General features: G+C 38.6%; 1 protein-coding gene across 1 annotated transcript in view; it reads right to left on the bottom strand.

The window, feature by feature from the left end:
* SLC6A2 (solute carrier family 6 member 2) overlaps positions 1-21024 on the bottom strand; it is a 79188-nt gene that overhangs the window by 38838 nt on the left and 19326 nt on the right. The window contains exons 2-3 of the mRNA XM_075040276.1: positions 17503-17634; positions 13483-13720 (exon numbers count right to left, since the gene is read on the bottom strand). Of these exons, the coding sequence (XP_074896377.1) occupies positions 13483-13720; positions 17503-17634 (370 nt within the window). The remainder of the gene's footprint in view (positions 1-13482; positions 13721-17502; positions 17635-21024) is intronic.

Genomic DNA, 21024 nt, shown 5'->3' with positions numbered 1-21024 from the left:
TGAAGCCATGTATTGTGCTTATTCCTTCAATGCCTTTGTGGTCTCACTGGCCCTCTATGTCTGTTTAGCACCATAGTGCCATAATGATAGCACTCTCTCCTTCACTGGAAATGTTTGGGGATTTTGGAAGTGTCATTCATTGATTCTTCCTTGAAGACTGAACAGGTGCCCAGAGAGGATGCAGAATCTTTGTCCTTGGAGATTTTAAAACTTAGCCAGTAAAGGCCTTGAGCAGACTGATTTACTTTTGAAGTTAGCCTTGCTTTTGGGTAAGGAGTTGTATTAGATGGCCTTCAGAGGCCTCTTTCAACCTAAATTATTTTGTGATTCTAGATAAGCAAACAGCTGGCTTTCTGTAACTTGAGCAGCTCCAGTTACTCTCAATTTCTTTTTGAATAGGCTATTGTGAGGCTGCAAAAAAGTGGTTGGATAGGAAAAGCAACAGTTGGTAAATTTAAACTGGACATAGTGCTCTCTGTTGTCCACTGAGACAGTAGAGTGATAGCAGAGGAAATTCTGTTGCTTACTAGAGCAGGCTAATTCTTTTGAGATCTACACAGTGAAATGGACTGAAGTGTAGGAAAGAGTGTTTGTCCTCATGACCAGTGATATCTACAAGTAGAGCTGTCAAAACACATTGTGTGCAACAGGCACAGGGATATGGGAGAGATGTTATAGTGGATCTCTGTCCCTTTAACTCAGTTCTGTGCTATTGAAGTGTCTCTTGCTGCTTTTACAAATCTAAAAAATGCAGAAATATTTTCCTTTACTGAAAGCTGCATTTGCAAAGAGGAATGGCATTGCAGCTGGAGCCCTGCACTAGAGGTGAATTACAGAGCTAACTCCTGGTTCTGACATGAATCTACAGAATGCTGGCTCAGGGATTCAATTTCTTAGTGTTTCATTGCCCATCCAGGTAAAATGGTCAGGACCTTCCTTGTCTCTTTCCCTTTCTTTATCACCTTTTATTTGCAGTGCGCTGCTTGGGTGAAATAGAAAGTTGATCTCTGTTGGCTTCTCTTAGCACCATGATAGTACAAACAAATCAAATCAAAAAAGCCCTTTTCACTGGAAGACCCTGACATGTTTTATGAAGATAACTGCATTTTAGAGAGAGTGAAGTACTGAGTGTTTTGCCCTGCATGACTGCAGACATGTAGAGACTAAAGCCTGAGGAGTCTAATTCCAGCCCCATTGGCTGTGCCCGTACAATCTCTTACTAGATAGATGGTGCTTCAGAATTAACTTAAGCACTTGTCTTATCAGGTCAGAGATGAGTGAAATAGATGAGTAAGTTCCAAGACAGGGCAAACCTGTGTCAACTTAAATGGGGAAAACTGAAAAATGTATCTGTGTTACTTAAACTGTAGAAACATGCTGGGAAAATTAAGGCCCATTAGAACGATCTATCTAGTAATATGAAAGAGTTGCACACAATTCCCTTTTGATCCCTAAAGCATCAAGATATGGTCAGCTAAGAATTGTAATAGTTCTGCTTCTCTAGTTTCTCGGATTTAATAAGAAATGCTGTATTTTTGAACTGTTTCTAGGATTAATCCCAGATTGGATAAAAGATACTTGTAGAAAGCATCCTCCTAAATCAAGCAGCTGATTTAGGAGGATGCTTTCTACAAGTATCTTTTATCCAACCTGGGATTATTGTAAGGCTAACAACAAGCAAGGCATTAAAAGGGTAGTGACCACGTGTTTGTGGCATATATTCAAGAATGTTCCTATTTAGAAAGTATGAGGTGAGTTTAATTCCTATTATACAACAATGTAACTATATAATAATACAGCTGTTACCTATGCAAAAAGTAAAATATAGAGGCAGACTTCTTGATATCTCATCTAAAAACCTATTATCTTTAATTAAAGTTAAATAAACAGGTAGGTCTCATTCAACTTTTGCTTTGAGCGTCAATGAAAGCTACTTGTATTTCTGCTAATAAACCATAATTTGCCAGAGGATCCACAGGTATAAGTGAATCCTGGGCAGGAATGCCTGATTCCATTCTAAACTTATCAGCTTGGGCAGTGATAAGTATAGCCAGGAAAAGTTTCACAGGTTTCTGATGAGAACATTTGTCCAGGATCTTGGGAGGGTTTTGGCAATCTGTGCTATCGCAGTTACACTGCTATCACTGTCATAGCTGGATGTTGTAAAGACAGTCCTTTGGATTATGATATGTAGATGTCTACTCAGAAAAACTGAATCTGAACTTGCATTCTTTGTTGCCCATTTAACTTTTTATTCTTCTTGCCTAAATATTTTTCTAGATTTGCAAAGAAGCCTGCTTCCTTGTGTGTTTGCTTTCCAAGAAGCAGCTAGCAATGTGTCTTACTGTTTGGAACACTTGCCAGAACTGCCATTTCAAATGCAAGATTCCCAGGATTTTCAGGAGAATCTCCATTCCAAGAGTTCTGCTCCCTTAATCAGGGTAAGGGATCATACAACAGGAAGAGAAAAATACTTCTGTAACCAGTCAAAACAGCTGTGTAACTGGGCAGCTAAGCAAGGAAATCTTCATAGACAGCTGCTGTTTCTGAGCTGTAATTCTAGCAGGTTTTGCTTCCTTTTCCTTTTTTCTTTTTTGTTTTTCTTTGTGACCTCTGAAGAGAAGTCACAGAAGCTTTCTGATAGGTGCCCTTTTTGAGGGTTGCTGGGAAGTAGTTCATGAATGTTTACCTACTAGAAGCTACATTTCTGTTCAGGTGGCACCATAAAGTATAAAAGATCTAGTGCTAGACTGCAATTTAGGTTGAGATGTGCTGAGATGTGAAGAGATGGAGGAGAGAAGCAGTGGCCAAAGTATTAGGTAGACTAAACCTTCTTGGTTTGAAGGATATAGCTCTGTAATGTTCTTTGAAAAACAGTCATTTTTTGGAGAAGGGCAAATTTGAAAAGAACTTTGCATTCATCATGTTCATCCAAGTTAGTATACATCAGTGATGCTGTAGAAAATCCAGTTAGCTCAATTATGCCACAGTTATTTCACATCAAGTAATACTTACTTCATGAGCAGCTGAGGCTGTTTTTAGCCTGTCTGTGTTAAGGCAGGTTAAGTGGTAAATCCCTGACTGGCTCCTTTAGATTATACTTGGTCACTTCCTTTATACTGGCCACAAAGAAGGAAATGTGAAGTGAGAGATACTGCAAGATTCCCCATTCAGGAAGCTCTGAGGTCAAAACACCTGAATTTTCAGCCTTTTGATATTACAGCAGAATGATGCAATGTGGCCAACGTCCATTCCTGAATTGAGGTTGCCTTCACTAGCTGCAGGATTGTCCCACTTCCCAATGCTATAAAGACATATGCAAGTCAGACAAAGTGGCATAAACTGATCTCTCTTAAATCCCTAAGCCAAGGAACCAGAGGAGGTACAGCACCAACTAGTATCAGTCTCTGTTGTCTGTCAACTTCTTTAAATTATGTCCAAAGCTACTGAGAATGTCTTAATGTCACTTCTGAAAGTGATTCTAGTTTCCTAAGTACAGAGATATTTGTCCAATTCTGCTAACAAAATAAACTCTCATAATTTAGAACTCTGAGTCAAAGAGAAAGGAAAAATCAGGGGTAGTGAGGCAACTAGCATTAGTATTTTGCTTGCAGATTGTTGTTATTGAGAAAAGAATGAAAGTAGATGAGAAATACATGCAAAAAGGATAAGAAAATGTTATGGGGGAAGATTGAGAATAAACATTAACAGATGGAGCTGACAAAGTAGAACAGGGACCTATTATGCTCAGCAAAGTATACAAGAGGAGCTAATAGTTTAAGTTTTCTGATATTCTAGTCAGAGCTTTAGCAATATTTAGTTAGTACAGCACCAAGAATCAAAGAACATGCACTAGAGATAAGAAATTAACTTTTTTTAACCAGGGATTTGTGCAAAGGAACCTGATTTATGCTAAGACTGCTTTCCATGTGAGGGAGTGTAAACTACATTTGCAATAACTTTGAGACTGTACATCACTGTAAATATGGGTCCCAAGAGTCTTTCTGCCTGTCTGCAAGAGGAGCAGGAATGTGAAGGGATTTCAGACTGAAGCTGCATTCAGAGATTCTGGTTTCTCTCTTTGTGAGATTTCTTCTCATTCTCTCCTTCCCTGTGCTCTCTGCTGGGAAGATTCCCGTAGTCACCCTATAACTCTGGAACCAATTCTTGCCTTACTTCCACACTGTGTTCAGCTAAAAGGAAACAGTTCATCTCCGTTGAACTCAGCAAACAGTGATTCATTTGCTAGTACCACTATCTTCTGGTTTGTCTTTGTGCAGCACTTGGGTCCTCTTTAATTTGGTGTCAGGTCACAGAAAGCCAACAGGAAGCCTAGCTGTTTAGTAGTCATACATGAATCCTACTAAAGACAAATTATCGAGGAGGCAAGGGGGCAGCTGTTCAGTTGGACTCAGTAAATGAAGGATCCAGTTGTAGTTCTAATAATAGGTAATGTTGGAACCAGTAAGTTCATCTCTGTGTCTTAGTGTTCCCATCTATAAAATAAGGATTATTATGAAGCTTTGCTTTGTCTCCACTCTGAGCCATTCAGAATATACTCTTTATGGAAGTGGTAAGTATTTGAGTATAAACAGGGAATCAAACCAATGGAAAAAGAAATGCCAAGGGTCATGATCTGAAAATTACTCTCTATCTTCTTCACTCCAAAACATTTAATCCATAGCCAGAAAACAGGAGGTAAGAGTTTTAGGTATAGAATTCTCCTAGACTTTTTTGTCAGACTGGTTCTTTCTAAGGACTTTCTAAGGAGCCTTTTGTATTCTTCATCCCTAGACAGATTTACATGATTGTATTTTGGAAATTTAGAAGGTTTTGTACAAACAGATCAAGTTAAAGGTCTTAGAGTAGGCCTCATTTTTCCAATCCCAAATCAATTATAATTTTATGTTTCAATCCAGATATGATTACACAGCTCTATAGGCTCATTCTTTCTCTTTTTATTAAAGGCAAAAGTTATTTGCCAAAATTTGATGCGATCAATAGAAGGGTGTCATTCCTTTAAACGATTTTCAGATGTGTTGTATCAGATTTGTTCAGATTGCAAAAACGTCATCAACTTGTCAGCAAATTAGTGTGTTAACTAACAAATGTATTTGTTAGTTAACATATTAAGTAATTCTAAAAACTTAATAGTTCTAAAAGTTAGTAGTCACTTTTATGGGATCAAACCCAAATGGCATACATAGAGTAAGTATCACAAATTGGCTAATATATAAATAGATATAGTCCTGGTGTCCTGAGCTCTATTCCCTATTCTGGTAGTTAGACGGGTTTTTTTATGATTTAGAACTTAATGCAAGTTTTAGATTCAAGTTGCTAAAAGAACTGTCAGTGTATACAGTGTGCAATCTATAGAAATTAAATTATATAGTCAATTTAGAAGGCAATTTGAAGCATGATAATTGTGCTCAATTAGAAGGGTCTCCTATATGCATCTCTTGTGTTACATATTTGGGCAACCATAGTTCAGTTGTCATTGCTGCCAGTTTCCATCAGAGCATAAAATATGGTTGGTTCTTTTTCTGTGGAAGGTTAGCTATCCGCATTAAGCAGGTGGGGCTAGAGTTCTTCTTGCACAGTTTGCCAGGCTCCAGGTATTTTTACTTCAGGTGCAGCAATGCTTAAATTCAGCTGTATTGTTTCCATGGCAGTTTGTGTCCACAAGGTGTATATCCACAGCTGTGTGGGGCAGACCATGTGGTACAAACCCTGCAGACCTGAGCTGGCTCCACGCAGACTGAACACCAGTGTCTCCTCACTGTAATTCTGGGGCTAGGGGCGCAGTGCAGAGATAGCAGTGTCTCTCCACATGAAGTCAGCGAAATGCAACAGGGTTAGCCTGGCTCAGACTCAGCTCTGCCATACCTACAGCTGCTGTCTGAGCTGCTTGGGTGCGTCTGGGTGCTTTGTAAAGAGCTCTGCATAAGGCATCACTGTAATGCAGGATAGCCTGGCTCCGGGAGAGTGCTTTCGTACAGCCAAGAACATAGGAGAGTGGTGCTGAGCCATCCGATGTGCAGTGCTACATGTGCACTTACATGCCTCTCCCCCACCCTGGAGCACTGGGCACGCTTCAGAGGCATGCCAGGGGCTCTGCAGCAGCCAGGCAGCTTGGGTTCAGCTGGACGTACTCAGTCCAGCTCTGTTGGATACTGCATTGTCTTTTGCCAACACCTTTGTTGCCTGGGTTTTTCTGTTTCTCAAGATATTTCAGCTCCCTCTTGTGTTGGAGAATGGAGCTGTGTAATGGACTTCAAGCTAGATTTTGGGAATCGCTTACAGAAAGATAATTTACCAGTGGCACCCTGGCTGGCATATAATGAATTATTATTTGTACTGAATGAAATGGTATTTCTTTTTGAATCACGATAAACCTGAAATTATACGTGGCCACTAGGACTAAACTCTTCATTCACTGAGAATGTTTTTCTCAACTCACTGAAGTTTTCACCCAGCTTAATTCTCCCATTAACTCGATAATTCTGACCTCCCCTGCTATTTGTGCCACACTTCAACACACTGAGGTCTGCACAGCACTCTGAAAAAAAGAGACTTTCAAAATCTGCTTTTAAACCCATTATATTGAGATCTGCAGATAGGAAACGCTTGAATTTCAGCCCTCTGCAGCTCTAATGAATACTGAACTCCTGAAAAAAGTTTATTGTTTGAGGATACATGGCAAAGCAGTTAGAGCACATGTGCTCCCAACTGCCCCAGTCCTTAGTCAGCAAGTTAAATGTTGCTTCAGTCAGCATTCTCAATGGGCCATGCACTGCCCTAGACAGGGAGGTGGTGAAAGAAGAGCCCCAGCCTCTCCAAAGCAGCTGTTGACCTTTCATGAAGCTTTACTGATTTCAGAAGAGCTACACAGAAAGACACAAAGTTGAAGAAAATCAACCATAGGAATAGGGTCATGCACCACAAATTGAGGACATTTCAACAAATGAATGCTCACTTTGTGGTTTGACATTTGTTGTAATGCTGGGTCCTTTACACAGTGAGGTTAAGTTTGTAACCTTTTCATGGATTAATGCTTAGATGTGATAGCTTAGGATGGGCAAAACACTCTGCCTATAGGAAGCAACACATAAAACACTAGTGGTGGTATCATGTCAGTAGTGTGTTGTAGAGAACATTTGACAGGAAACAGGTGGATACAAATAAATGGGTGTTTAGTTGTGTGTGACACCATTATTGGCTTTGTCTTGAGCAATATAAGCAGGTGGAGATGTTCCACAGAGAAAGGCTCTGCTTCTGCTTGCCAGGATTTCAAATGCAAGGTAATATAGGGGACCTGCTGCAGTACTGACCTCAGCTGTGGTAATTATTGCTCAGAGTTTGGTACCACTACCAAACTACATAGGACTCTGTATGTAAAGGTAGCAGTTAGAATTCGTCCTACAAGTTAGCACAAAGCAAGCCAGTTGCATGCAGCATAATGTGCAGCTCCTGACACTTGCAATATCTCATATCCCCCCCCCACCCCCGCAAATTTAAGTTGGCAAAGTGGTCATTATTCCAGTTTTCTGGACTTGCTACACAAGGGCGTGTTGTGGTTTAGGAATCATTTCCATAAAGCTGTCCAAAGCCTAAGAACATGTGTACACACTTATGTGGATTGACTTCCACTGTACTTGCATTTGATTTCTTTTCTCTTTGTGTAGGTAAATGGTCAACAAATGCGAAGATGTGAACATATGTGAAGAGTAAATGTCAAAGCTGCACATAATAATTTGTAAATATTTGTGGAATAGCTTTTTTAATTTTATGCACATAAATAATTGTACCAGAAATTTCTGTGCACTGAGTCAAAAAGAGAAAGATTGAGTTACTTAGTTGAGTCCAAAAAAATCAACACAATCAAAAAGTAAATAAACAATGTGTTCAAAAAGTAAATATACAATGTATAGGGATGCAAATATGTTAGTCTCAGACTATGGATGTGTAAACAATGCACCCAAACTTCCTAAATGTGCCTGTGCAGTTAATATAGAACTGATATCTCAAACAGCTTGCTTATTGCCATAAATTTCCCACATAAAGTATTTAATAATGTACCTAATTCTAAGCCCACTGAAATCAGAGGAGGAGCTCGGTTACATTCTGGGGATTTTCTAGGGGTGAAGGTACAGAACCTAGCTAGAATTATTGATAGTCTTTGTGTGATTTCTATGAAGGTAAACAGATGACTGCTACCCAGCTTCAAACCTGTCAGAAACACCTGACAACTTTCCTTACAATTAAGATGCAAAAGATGAGTAAGTCTAGATGTCTAGAGAGGTTCTTAATTTTTCATTGTGTACAAACTCTCTAATTAGTTCACAGGGTACAGATGTTGCATGAAGAAACCTCCTAAAGAAGCTTCAGATGTATTCAGTGGAGGTTTGTTGTCCAGGAGAGTGGTATCATTGAGAACTGCCGATCACGTTTAGCATGAGCTTAGAGTCTTTTCTTACCAGATATGATTAGCAGAATATAGGGCTATCCACTCTCATTAGTTCTTGTCTGATTCAGTTTTTATAAGCATTTATAGGCAGAATTGCTTATGCTTAATTGAAGTGGTGTTTTCTCTCTTTTGGGAGAGGTTGCTTCAGAGTTGTTTTATGGAGGTAGGTTCCTGCATCTTCCTTTGAAGCACATAGTGTTGATCACTCCATTTGACACGATACTGTACTATGAGGACCTTTTGGTCTGTGGTGGTATTTCTGGTGAAGACTTGTACCCCAAAGAACAAGCCTATCGGTCTATAAAAGTAATCTTTGCTCTGTAGGGTGAGGTTTTTTTCAGAATAGTCTTGGTTCACACACTCCTCATAAATTTATGTTCATAAACATGATAGACGTAGACTGCTGTGACTGAACTTTGTCTTTATTTCTTGTTCTTAGATAGCTTTTTGCAATTACTCACAGCTGGGCAGACTTGTGAATTCTGTGAGTTTTCTTTACTGAATCTGGCACAAAAATTTCCTGTAAAAATGTGTTTTATTTCTTACACAGAAAGAATGGATTACAGCCCTGAGAAAAAGTACTATCAGAGGAAAATAGCTGTAGCTCAATAAATTTGTTGACAATTTCACTGTTTTGTTTAAAAAATTGCCAGGATTTGTTCCTATAACAGCTCATGATTTTTTACAGGCACAGTACCTCATGAGAAGAATAGTGCTTTTGTTCCTCCAAACTGTTATTTCTTAACTGTCAGCAAATGAAAGCAAGATGGTAACAAACTTTTCCCAGACACAAGAATGGAGAGAACAAATATAAAGTATACCTGTATTCAGATAAAGTATTTAAATAGGAGTGATATGGAGTAGATAGGGGAACCTTTTTTGTAGTGATGCATTTGTGTTCTTCCAAAAAAATGTTTATAATGAATTATATTAATATATGTTGAAAGGATAGAAGGTCCTTCGCATTTTGTGTGTTTAATTCCAAACCGCTGAAGAGGGAAGTAATTGAAATAATGTGTGTCTCCAAAGAAATGTGGAATTTACATTTTATTCCTAACTGCATTTGTCTTATGACTATTACTAGCAGAAGGGCACCAGTTGTTATCAGATTTTGGAGTGCTTGTTTGCTAAGTTTGCAGTGTACAAATACTTTATAATTGATTTTAACCATCTCTAATGAAGTATTGTAGAGGTCCTATTCCTTCCTGTTGTAAGCAACTGTCCCATTGATGTCAGCGGCACCTTGACCTGAATTAAGCCTGAACGACTGAAACCAGACTTAGTAAAATGAAACACTCTAGAAAGCCTAAGTGTAGAACCACTTCAACCTGAATTATTGCCCAACTCTTAAGGCTTGAAAATAAAAGCCAAATAATGTTAGTCAAAGTCTGCCTGTCAGTGCCTTGGCATGGAAATTGCAATTTGAACTGATTTCTTCCAAGTCTGAGGCTTAGAGGTTTCTCCCTGCTTTCCCTCCCTGCCAGATACTGGACAGCTGAAAGATTTGGCCTAGATTCTTAGCAAGTTTTCCCTTCTCTCACTTGATGTAAGTGGTGAGAATCAGCATATTTCTGTTGAACTTAGAGGTGCCCTTCTTGGAGTATTAGATGAACTATCACATCACAGTACTCCCACCTCTTCCTACAGTTTATTCCTGTGCTGGTGGAGATAGAGACAGTCAGCTCTGGCAGCTGCATGGTTTTAGGAAATAACCTACTCTAAATTCATGGTCAGGCCAGCTTTGTGTGAAGGAATCATGTCCCAAAAAGAAGAAGTGTCTGTTTCTCTTAAGGGTAACCACACCAGCTTTCTGCTTGTGGCCTGTTTTGGAAGTATCTCTTTTCAGTCACTCTCCAACTGCAAAACAGATGTTTGGTGTTTCTGGTCTCCCTGCTTCCAGTTCAGCACGCCCACCAGAAGGCAAAAGTTTGCATATGTTATTGATGTAAATATACAACCTAGAGAACCAAGTTCAAGCTGTACCACTTCCCATGTAGGCTTGAGGCTGAAGGCTTAAGTGCTTGGGCACATTTAGCATCCTTAACAAGTTTCCCATAAGCCACAGTGCATCCCAGTAACACAGAGCAGCAAGTTCTTGTTATGCTAGTTACTGTGGTTGAAAACATGGCCCCAAATACTCCAAATTGTAATGGAACTTTTTTTCACCTCCACTGACAAAATCTCTTCCTTTCTATCGTATTTTTACAGTGGGCACCAGTGCTATTGCTGTTTTCAAGTCCTGTTTTAATAATGCTAATTATCATACTTTGTTGTGTTAGTGCAGAGGCTGGGCTTCCATAGGTATCCCACTGAATTTTGAGTGGCATAGTTTGATTTCCCTCTGGTATAAAAGTAGCTGCTCCACTTCCTTGTTTCTCTATATAACTGATCAAAACTCAAAATCTGAAATCTGTCATAATAAATCTATTGCCCTCAAAGTAATTGTTTCTGTTATTGCTAATATCTTGTACCACTGGATAGCAGTACAATCTTAAGAAAGTAAATATGATCACAGAATTTGGAAACCAGTGTCTTCATCATGCTGTTACTTAAAAACTCTTATTCATCCACAGTAGTACTGAAGAAGGATCAATTAGCTATCCAGTCAATAATTTAGGATTTCTGGCTGTAAGGAATAGACTGACCTGGCACAAACCATTCTATCAGGAACTGTAGTTCTCCTCTGGCAAATATTTGTTGATTAAGAAGTGATGAATGGCTATCTACCAGGAAGAATCAGGTGTGATTCCTACACAAACAGTTGGGTCAAGTTCAGCAGTTGTTCAAGCAGTAGTGCAATATGGTACGAGGACACCCAGTGTTCTCCAGTATTCTTAAAGGAATATTCAGCCTTTACTTGAGGGGGTTTGCAGAGGGAACGTAGCCAGTCAAGACCCTTACTTGAACTATTATTTAACATACTCTATCCAGAAATGGTGCATCATTTTGTAAACCCACTATATTGATACAAATTTAATACTACATCATCACTTCTATTTCCTGGCCCTGTTGCACATAATAGGAAACTTTATGATCAGAAGATTCAGCTCTCCCTGTTGTAAAAAGACCATGAGAATGAGTTAGATTATTTGATATAAGAAACACTTTTCTGAATTGGGCTGTCTTTGTTAGGTTGGATCTGAATACACTAAAACGTTGCACAAGTTTAAGTCCACACCTGAGCTGTACAGCTGGACTTGATGAGCTAATCCAAATACTGGATAAGTGAACATAATGCCCCTTGTGATTCCCTGTTTTTACAGCTGGGGAAGCAGATGTTACAGATTGTGTTACTTGAGTGGTTATTCTAATTTTTGCAATATAATCTAGTTGCTAATAAGTACAGGGCCTAGGGACTTAATTATTGCCCCAAAATTCAGGGATCAAAGCATAATGAAATGTCAAATTCCCTTTTTATTCTTACCTTCTGAGAACTGCACTTTGAATCTTTTTACGTGGTGAGGATGTTTCAAGTTTCAGTGTACAGACAGAATCACAAATTGAGCTGTTCCCCAGATCAGTGGAACTAAATCAAAACATTGTGAATAGATTCTACCACAACCTCACCCACTACAAACTCAAAATCATACCCAAAGCATGATGTGATAACAGAAAATGTGTAGAACCACTTTAAATCACAAAGGAGCAAAGCAAGAATATAGGGATTGCATTTTGCTTTACAAGGCTTAAGCACAAGAAAATGATAAAGAAAACCTCTTTTCAAATGCTGTTCAGATCGAAGTTCTGTAATAATGCAGTTCTTTGTTTGAAGATACTGAATGTATAACTTGTTATAGTTCACTTCAAAGTGAAGGTTCTTTAACTGGACTACATGTGTATAAAGCCTTTTGCTATAAATGATCTATCTTCACGTTTGAGTTACGAACACATCACATACCGTCTTTGTAAGGGCAGTAGATTTTCTAGGTGTCATTATTTGCCATTGTAGTGAGTTCCTTTGAACTCAATCCCCCCTTATTATTTTCAAAGCACTGAGTTTAGTTTACCCAAACCTGTGCCAACAGTTTGGTAACTGATCTTTCACTGTGCTGTCTTCAGAGGACAAATAGCAGCCACAAATGTTTCAGAGCTAGGAACACAGACCTCGAGATCGCTGCTGTAGCCAGGCATGGTGTAACGCACACTAGGTTATTTATAGTAACAGTGGTGTCCCTTTGTTTCTACAGGCCTGGACTTGCTGCTCAGCAGGTGTGTGTCCTGATATCCTTCTATTCCCAACACAGAAATATGAATTGGTTATTCAGATTAATTCCACGGCTGATTCAATTACCCTGATGCCCATCCTCCTTTCTTTATCCTAATCAAATCCCATTTTCCCCTGGAGGTCCATAATGCAATTATTTATACACAGATTGATATCTTTATTTTATAGTTCAGTTGTTAGTTTATATACCTTTTTGGTTTGGATTCCAAGTGTTTGATTTGAGTGTGCCTTTGCCTGTCTTGGTCCATACTGCAGAATGCTCTTTTGCTTAGGAATTAGAAAAGCCCATCTTTCTACAATGTGGCAGCAGCCCTCCTGCTCGGTGCTTCATCTCACTTCATTGAACTATTGAAGCAGCTGAGCAAACAGAGGTCTGCTCTGAGATATTTTGCAAGTAGAGAAACAGGCCAAGCCTGTTGAACAAATGATTATTTTAAAGCTTTAAAGTCAGCTCAGTTTGGCATGCAGTCATCTTTCTCAGAATATTTCTATGTTTCCTTTCCCTGGCAAAGTTGAAGCAAGTGGAAGTGGTACATCGGGGAAGACTTGTGTCTTTTGTCCAATTCCATTTTGCTCAGTGGCAAGTATTGCATTTGTACAGGAGAAACCAAAGCTCACAGAGGCAAGAGTCTTAATCATACAGGAATACAGATCAACATTACAACTGCATTTTAGCCTTAGTCTTCTGATGCTTATTCTAGAGGCTGGATGCTAAGCTGTTTTACCTTCTGGAGGAATCACAGTTAGACATAGAATTTTTAATAAATAGCAAAGTCAGGTCAACACTTACTCATAAAATTCAGCTGCAGGAGTGAGCTTGTACTTCGAGTATTTGGTACCATTGCCAAGTACTGATGCATTGAAGAGTTTGGGATCTGTACAGTTTGGGCTGTTCCAACTGTTGTCGCAGTTTGTCCAGGGGAGCTCAAATGTGAATGATGAAAATAGATAATACAGAGACCAAGCTATGATAACGTTGTAGTAGAAACCCACGTAAAGAGCTATGAGTATCACTGCATAGCCTACACCTAAAGAAAAAGGAAAACTAGATTATACATTGTGTTTTACATGCAAGAGTATATACAAACACTGTTGTTAAACTCAGCTGGTTGCAAATTCATTTTAGATCTTTAGACCAATAAAAGGAACTTTTGACGTTTACATACACACATGCAGACACAGTGTCACTGACCTTAAAAAAAATTACATCAATGATTTTAGTAAATGACTTGCTTTTAGCAAATCCAGTTGTTTGCCAAAAAAAGAAATTAAGCAGTGCAATGTCAAAATTTGCTTTTGTACAACTCCATTGCTGATTTGCTTCCAATGCAGAAGATTGCAAGCCCATGTTAGGAGTGAAACTCACTTCATCTTCATAATGTCAGAGTCTTGGCAACTTTTCTTGGAAAAGTAAAGCTCGAGACTTAAGTGAATTTTCCCTATGCCTCACGTTCCCACCCTGAGCTAGTTTGGAACAGACAGTGATCCCTGTCCTGTTTCTTTCCCATTGTTAATCTCCAGATTGGCTTCCGTCAGCATGTAATTAGGTCCAAAACATGCATGAAAGAGTCTGTGCTGTTCCACTGAGGGGCTCCAAGTGGTTCTTGGGCATGCCAGTAAATCTTGGTGAATATCAAGCTTGGGGCTAAACTGTGTGTAGACCTTCAAACCATTTCATTATCTCCCCAGGATTACAGAATCCCCACTGTAAGCATTCTCTTTTGACTTTGAACATTTGTTTTATATTTTTGCATACTGTGAAGTGTGCTTGGAGGGTCCCTTTAGCAAGAAAGCCCCAGAGAATGCATGTTGTCCTCATGAAAATGGACATTTTCCAGTGGTTTGGGAGGAAGCTTTGGTACTATTGTCAGAGCAGAACAAAAGTTTGTTGGCAGAATTGTTCTGGAAGCTTGCTTTACATTGGCTTATATCATTCTTCCTTTACTCTGTGTGCAGCATTGCTCTCCGAGTCCTACCCCAAAGTTGTATGTATTAGATATAACAGGTAGAGACTAAAGCTGTTTTAGGACTATCATCACTGTACTGTCACAGCACCTAAGTGTAAACCTTTACTTCTAATTTTCTTCAGTTTAGTTTTTTGGAGATCCTAGCAGTTGGAGATTGTTAGGTTTTCATATTTCTTGATAAAGCAAGGAAGTAGCACACACTTTGAGTATTAATCCTTGGTTTAAAATTTGCATAAGGAACAGATGTTGACCCTGAAGGAGTTGGCAGTTCAAAGACTGCTGCATATACCAAAGTTAGTCTTTGCTCTTCCGGAGGCTTTTAATACATAGACTAGTTTGCTCACCCTTAACATTGGGGAAAAGGTTGTGAAAGTAAATATGAAACTGTATCTTCAGATCCTTGGTGCTTAAATGAATCCAGTACATTAACACTCAAACTCTAGTGATACATTATGATCAATAGAATGGAGCGGAGGGGGGAGTCACCCAGGGGGATAATTCTTAAATATTAATGTGAATGTTAAAATATTAAGTACGAATAATATATGTTGCACTGAAATTGGATGATTTCTGTTTTAAAAAAAGTTTTTCTGAAATTCCTCCAATTCAGGACAATGATAGATACTTAATATCAAGAAAAAAAATACTGGATCAAATGTATCTTAAATGTCACTCCTCTGAAATCATAAGAATGTTGAGGAATAAATTTGCTCTCCTGTTTCTAGGTTTAGCTTTTCTTAAAAGTAATGCTGCACCACCCACACTCTAAAATAGACCCTGGAAAATGCAGAGATGAAAACAGACTGTATTGCAAAGGTTACAGGGTGTGTTTTTAATTGCATGCGTTATAAGAGCATCTTATTAGAAGTAGAGTCCTTAGAGTTTATAGCAATAATATTCATAGCTAGAATTAGTACTATAGTGCTGCTCATTTAGATTAGCTGTTATAAATTTGTGTAGACTGTGTACTTTTCATTTGAGTGAGTGATTTGAGTTATCCCAGAAACAACTCAAAAGCATTAGCAGTAAAATGTGTTTGTATGTTACCAGAAGATTTGGTCAAAGCTTTTAAAATACTGATTTTATACTAGTGCTGAGGTGCAAATTGAACTCAATGCTTATTACTTTTGGAGAATCAAATAACTTATGCTATTCTATATCCTAGTAATAAGAACACTTAAAAATCAACAGTAATGTATGTTTAGTCCACCTTGAAAATGTCAGCTTAAAAACACAGCTGGAATGTCAACAAGACTGTACATGAAATAAGTTCTATTTTCCTTTCTCATCATCTTTTCAATCCTGAAGTCAACAGACAGAGTACCTCTGAGCGCAGTGGTATTTGGCTCAAACTCTTTGAGATCCTTAAGGTCTAATTTTTGCAGTTAGGTTTTCAAAATCCTCGTTGCCATCCAAAGGTATTAACTGATACCAGCAGGAATTTTGCTTGAGCAAGGGTCATCAGGTTTCCAGGTGATAGGATGAATTTTGCCTCACGTGAACAGATTATAGAAGGGCTAGGTAAATCTTATATGAATTTATTTTAAAATTTTGAGGCACATATTTTATTAGCTTGCTTATTCATTTTTTACTATATATCTAATTTTGCTGTGAGTTTTGGGTTTGACTGATAAGAAAAAAACCTGCAGTTTTCCTATTGGGCAGCACTAGACTCCTTAAAGAGGAAAGCTGTATTTTGAGAAAGAAGACTAACATTTACTCAGCGTAACCTATATCCAAGCACCAGATCTGCCAAGTTTGGATTGCTATTGTTAAGCTCCTCAGCTTTTGTCAGTCACAGGATGAACATAATGTGAATTTTAAGCTTCTAAGATCAGCTGAGCTTGACTGGTTTCATTTCAGATAGCTCTGTGTTGAAAAGGCTTTTATATAAGATTATAGATACAATCTGGTATAGATATAAGGGAACTTACAATTTTTGCTGGTAAGCAATACTTAAGAAAATTCTTGAGGCTCCTTAACAAATGTTTGTTTACCTACAGAAAGCATATGGCTTCTTTCACCCAGGGAGATCCTTTTATCCCTGATCAATGCCAAACACCCTGATCAGTATCCAAACACCTAACCTCAGCTATTTTTTCCTTGTAGAATGATTGCAACTCAGTGCACAAGACAGCAATCCACAGCCTTTTATTCAGTGATGCTGGAAAGTTAACCCTAATGGAAAACACTCAATAGTGATAATAATGTTGAGGTTTTAATAAGTGCATTTCATTGCTAGATTTGAAAACCTCTTTGTAAAGTCTATCAGAATCATTCCTCCCATTTCATAGGGAGGAGAACTGAGGTACAGAGCCACAGATAACTCACGTGATGTTACCACTCTAGTGGCTGAACTACAGTCTCCACAACTCCATTTTAGTGTTCTAGCCACTGTGGTACCTGACTTCTGCAGAGAGTGCTCCACACAATGAACTGAATGGAGTCAGTAGTTATCTTAGTCACTGGGGGAGACAGGGCTGAACTGCCCTCGATGGGATTTGATTTTTCCAAATGTTTGCATTGCCAACCCCTTCCTCCACCTAGAGATACAGAGTGCCTCCCACTCTGCAATATGCAGAGGAAAGGGAGGACAGGGCTGAACTGCTCCTGCTCATTGCTCTCTGTTGCACTCCTCAGCAATCACCCTGAAGATGATTCCTGTGGCTTTTCCCATTTTGTGCTCCACTTGTGATAACAAAAAGACTTCTGACTCCAAGGGTTGGGGAAAGGTCAGCAAATATCATGCTGTCTGTGGAAAGATGAGAGACCTTTACTTTGTTTGTGATCACAAGTGTGTGGCACCCTCACGGTGCTGTTCAAGTGAGCAGAGGGACACTTACCTTTGAAAACTGGACAGATTTTCCACACAGTGGCAGCCCCTTCTCGGTTATACTGTCCCAGTGCTAATTCCATATAGAACAGAGGCATTCCAGCAATGATTAAGAAGAGGATATAGGGAATAAGAAAAGCACCTGGAAAGAGAATAATTAGACATTATGGTCTATGTTTTGGTTACATTTTGCTTTCTCTATTGCTTACTTTTACTGGCTAAAGGCAAAGCCACTGCCTTTGGGAAGTAGAAGGGAAATATCAGGAAGGAAGAACCCATGTTCTCTGGGCCCTTTCCTGTATTTTTTTTAAGGTCTCAGAGACAGAAACCCTGAAAAAAGCTGTAGACATGGCTCCTATTTCCCCCTAATGTTGCCCCTCTGCTTTTTGGCTTCAAAGGGGAAAAAAATGTGTCCCTGAAAATTAATCCCTAACTGAAGGAGAAATTATGCCGAACACAGTTGCAGAACTAAAAAGGAAAGGGACTATGAAAAATTTTGTTAAGTGTTTTTGGAGTAGTACATTCAAAAGGGAACATGGAGGACAGCAACAGAGGAAAATAAATGTTGTGCAACTTCCTGTAAGTGCGGTTTAAATCATACCGTCTACGGTGTCTGCAGCAACCTCTGGCTTGAAAATGAATCACTACTGGTCAGTCATATGGAATTTGGGCTTCCATGGCATATTTTGGTTTTTGCTATAATAAACTCCCTTATTCTTATGAAATATGTTAGACAACACACCCCGTTCTAACCTAGCAATAACTCATTGCCATTAACGTGGAGTATGTACTAGGTTTCACTGCTGGGCCCAAGTACAGCATCTTTATATTGCAGCAGGACAGTGCCAGGGCTGCTTGCACCTTCCTGGAATACATAACTGTACTTGATTGAGGATTGTCCTGTGAGTTCATACCACAGAAACTGTCACCTGTGGAAAAATCCTGATGTGTCAATGTTTATGATAGTAATCATAAAAAGTATTGTCAACTGAAATACAAAAGGCTCATCTAATGTAGAAACTATCTGAAAATTTCTTAGCCATTTTATATGATCCAGGTCACAGAAAGAAGACTCCCTCAGTGCATGGCTACATATGATACTGTAAAACAATTACAGTTGGTGTCATGTTTAATAAATGGATGCTCTGTCAGTCCTCTGCTTTGTGGTACCTGTGAAGTGTAGCTTTTATTTTATTACATGGTCCAGAACAATTATTGCTTGATCCAGGACAGTTCAATTCATGTAAAATTTGTCTGTATAAAAAAAATATTAGATTGTTTTGATAAATAAGGAGCTGACAGAGTAACTACATATCCTGAATAACTGACTGCTGTCCTTAGGAGTTAGGTATGAAAAAGAAAATAGATTGTGAAAATCATGCTTAAATTGTTCAACAAAAGAAAAAAGCAAAACAGCAGCAGATGTCTACTTCTCCCAATAGCAAATAGTATGAACTTCTGCATACCTTTAAAATCTACTGTACTGGTTTAGTAATTTGAAAACTTCCCTTGCAAAAGGAAGTATGTTTGCATTGTTTCTAAATATATAAACTTACAGAAGGTATGTGTAGTCTATAAAAGTATAAAAGCATGACTGTAGCTATCTAAAACATGCCAGTAAGCAGAATGAATTGCATATTTAAAAAGTACTTCTGGAACTACTGTCATACTTTTAAAGGTCTTGAATAGTTGTTGCTCCTTTACCTTTCATGTTTGCTTTTCACAGATATTACTAGTGTAAGCTGCCTAGCATGACTGTTCAGAGAGAGAATTTTGTATATACACTGGAGAATAAGAATGGAAAAACAAACTGTTCTCTTAGTCATACACAAATCTACTTCTAAAGGTAACGTACTGTAACATAATGATAAGGACGATGTATTCAGCATTCAGTCATAAGTTTAGGTATTTGAAAGTTGAAATCTTGCAATGAAACAAAGACAAGGTATATCAACAGAAATAAAGAACAGCTTAAAGCTTTGAGAATGTATCCTAAAAGTGGAAATACATTGGTTGTATCACTTTGGGGGCAAGAATCTTTGTACTGATGATGTTTATATTGAGTGTAGTGCAAATGCAACCTGCATTCACATTAAGCTACTACAGTACCAGTGATATGTGTTTTAATAATATTTCAGTGTTGTTCATAAGCTACTTTCTCTGATTGTCATGTTGAACTGTCATATGTTTGAATACTGTAGAGAAAAAAATATTTGTATTCAACAAATACTTGATACCCTGCAGTTCTAAACTCTGTTCAATGCTGAAACATACTGAGCTAAATCAATCTGGGATACTACATACTGCTTTCACTGTATCTAGTATCTAGAAAAATTATTTTAGGTGGTTTTACTGTCAGATCTCTTCTAAGTGATGGCCTTTGTAGTGCCATACTTGTCTTGTTTCAATAGTATTACAGTGTGTGGAGCTGACTCACAAACCTAGCTTGTATTTGGGAGGTATGGAGTTTGTACAGAGTGCTGTTTGATTAACTTTCATGTCAAGAGACTGTGGAAAACATTATGCCGCAAATTGAATAGGGAAATTTGTGTTTGAGGAAATTAATCCTGGAGATGTGTAGTGGACATATATATTAAATGCTAGTTTAAAATACATGTTTTTTAAGTATGACTAATAACCATGATGAACTGTGAAGTGTACTGTACTTAGGCATACTTGCTTAAGCGTCATCTATTTGGCTGCGAGTCATTCCAGGCTTTAGTTAAAGGAGGTTGCTTTCTTTTTTTTCTTCCCCCGCCCTGCCCCCGCAAGGGATTAATAAAGTGTGGTGTAATTTTCAGCAAAGAGCAGTTACACAGTATGGCAGGGTTTCATAGCTGGGTTACTTTCAGGTAACTACATGATTGAAGTATTTTGAAATTGAGATAAATATCAAAGTAAGGGTGCTTAGTCACATGAAGTTGACTTAATGTTTTGGAGACTTCTGGAAACTTCTTGTTTTGCAGCTTCTCATTAGGTAAAAAATACCAAAAAGTCAGATATTTTGTAAATATCTTGATAGGTCCTCTTCTATTCCTAGCCAATAACCAGAATCGAACTTCTTGTTGTTCACTGAACCCTTTCTAAGATCATGGGCACTTCAAAGGAAAATAAATGACGGTCAAAGTAGCATTCAAATTGCTGCAAACTAGAATGGTATGCAAATGCTTATAAACAGCAAATGTGTAATATATGATCACCTCACTCTGTCATTGCACAGGGGTTCCATCATAGGACTGGTTTGTGTACAGGCTCTTAGGAACAAGAGGTGTTGTTTGGAAGGAGACTTCATACCGTCCTGCATGTGTGGACATCCTGTGGGCCAGGGAGGAAGCAAACCCGCATGCTGGTGGGCCTCTTGCTTTAGGTCCACTGGTGTGAATTTGAGCATCGTACCAGACTTCTCTGAAGGAGCAGCCTCACTGTTAATGCCTACCTGATCTATTGAAGTCAAAATGTGTTAGGAAGAGTGACACAATGCCAGCTGTGTCACTCCCACCTGTGCCACTGGCCACAGAAACTGCTGTGCTTT

This window comes from Buteo buteo, chromosome 11 (assembly GCF_964188355.1).
Source record: "Buteo buteo chromosome 11, bButBut1.hap1.1, whole genome shotgun sequence".
Taxonomy (NCBI): domain Eukaryota; kingdom Metazoa; phylum Chordata; class Aves; order Accipitriformes; family Accipitridae; genus Buteo; species Buteo buteo.
This window is presented reverse-complemented; position numbering and strand designations above follow the sequence as displayed.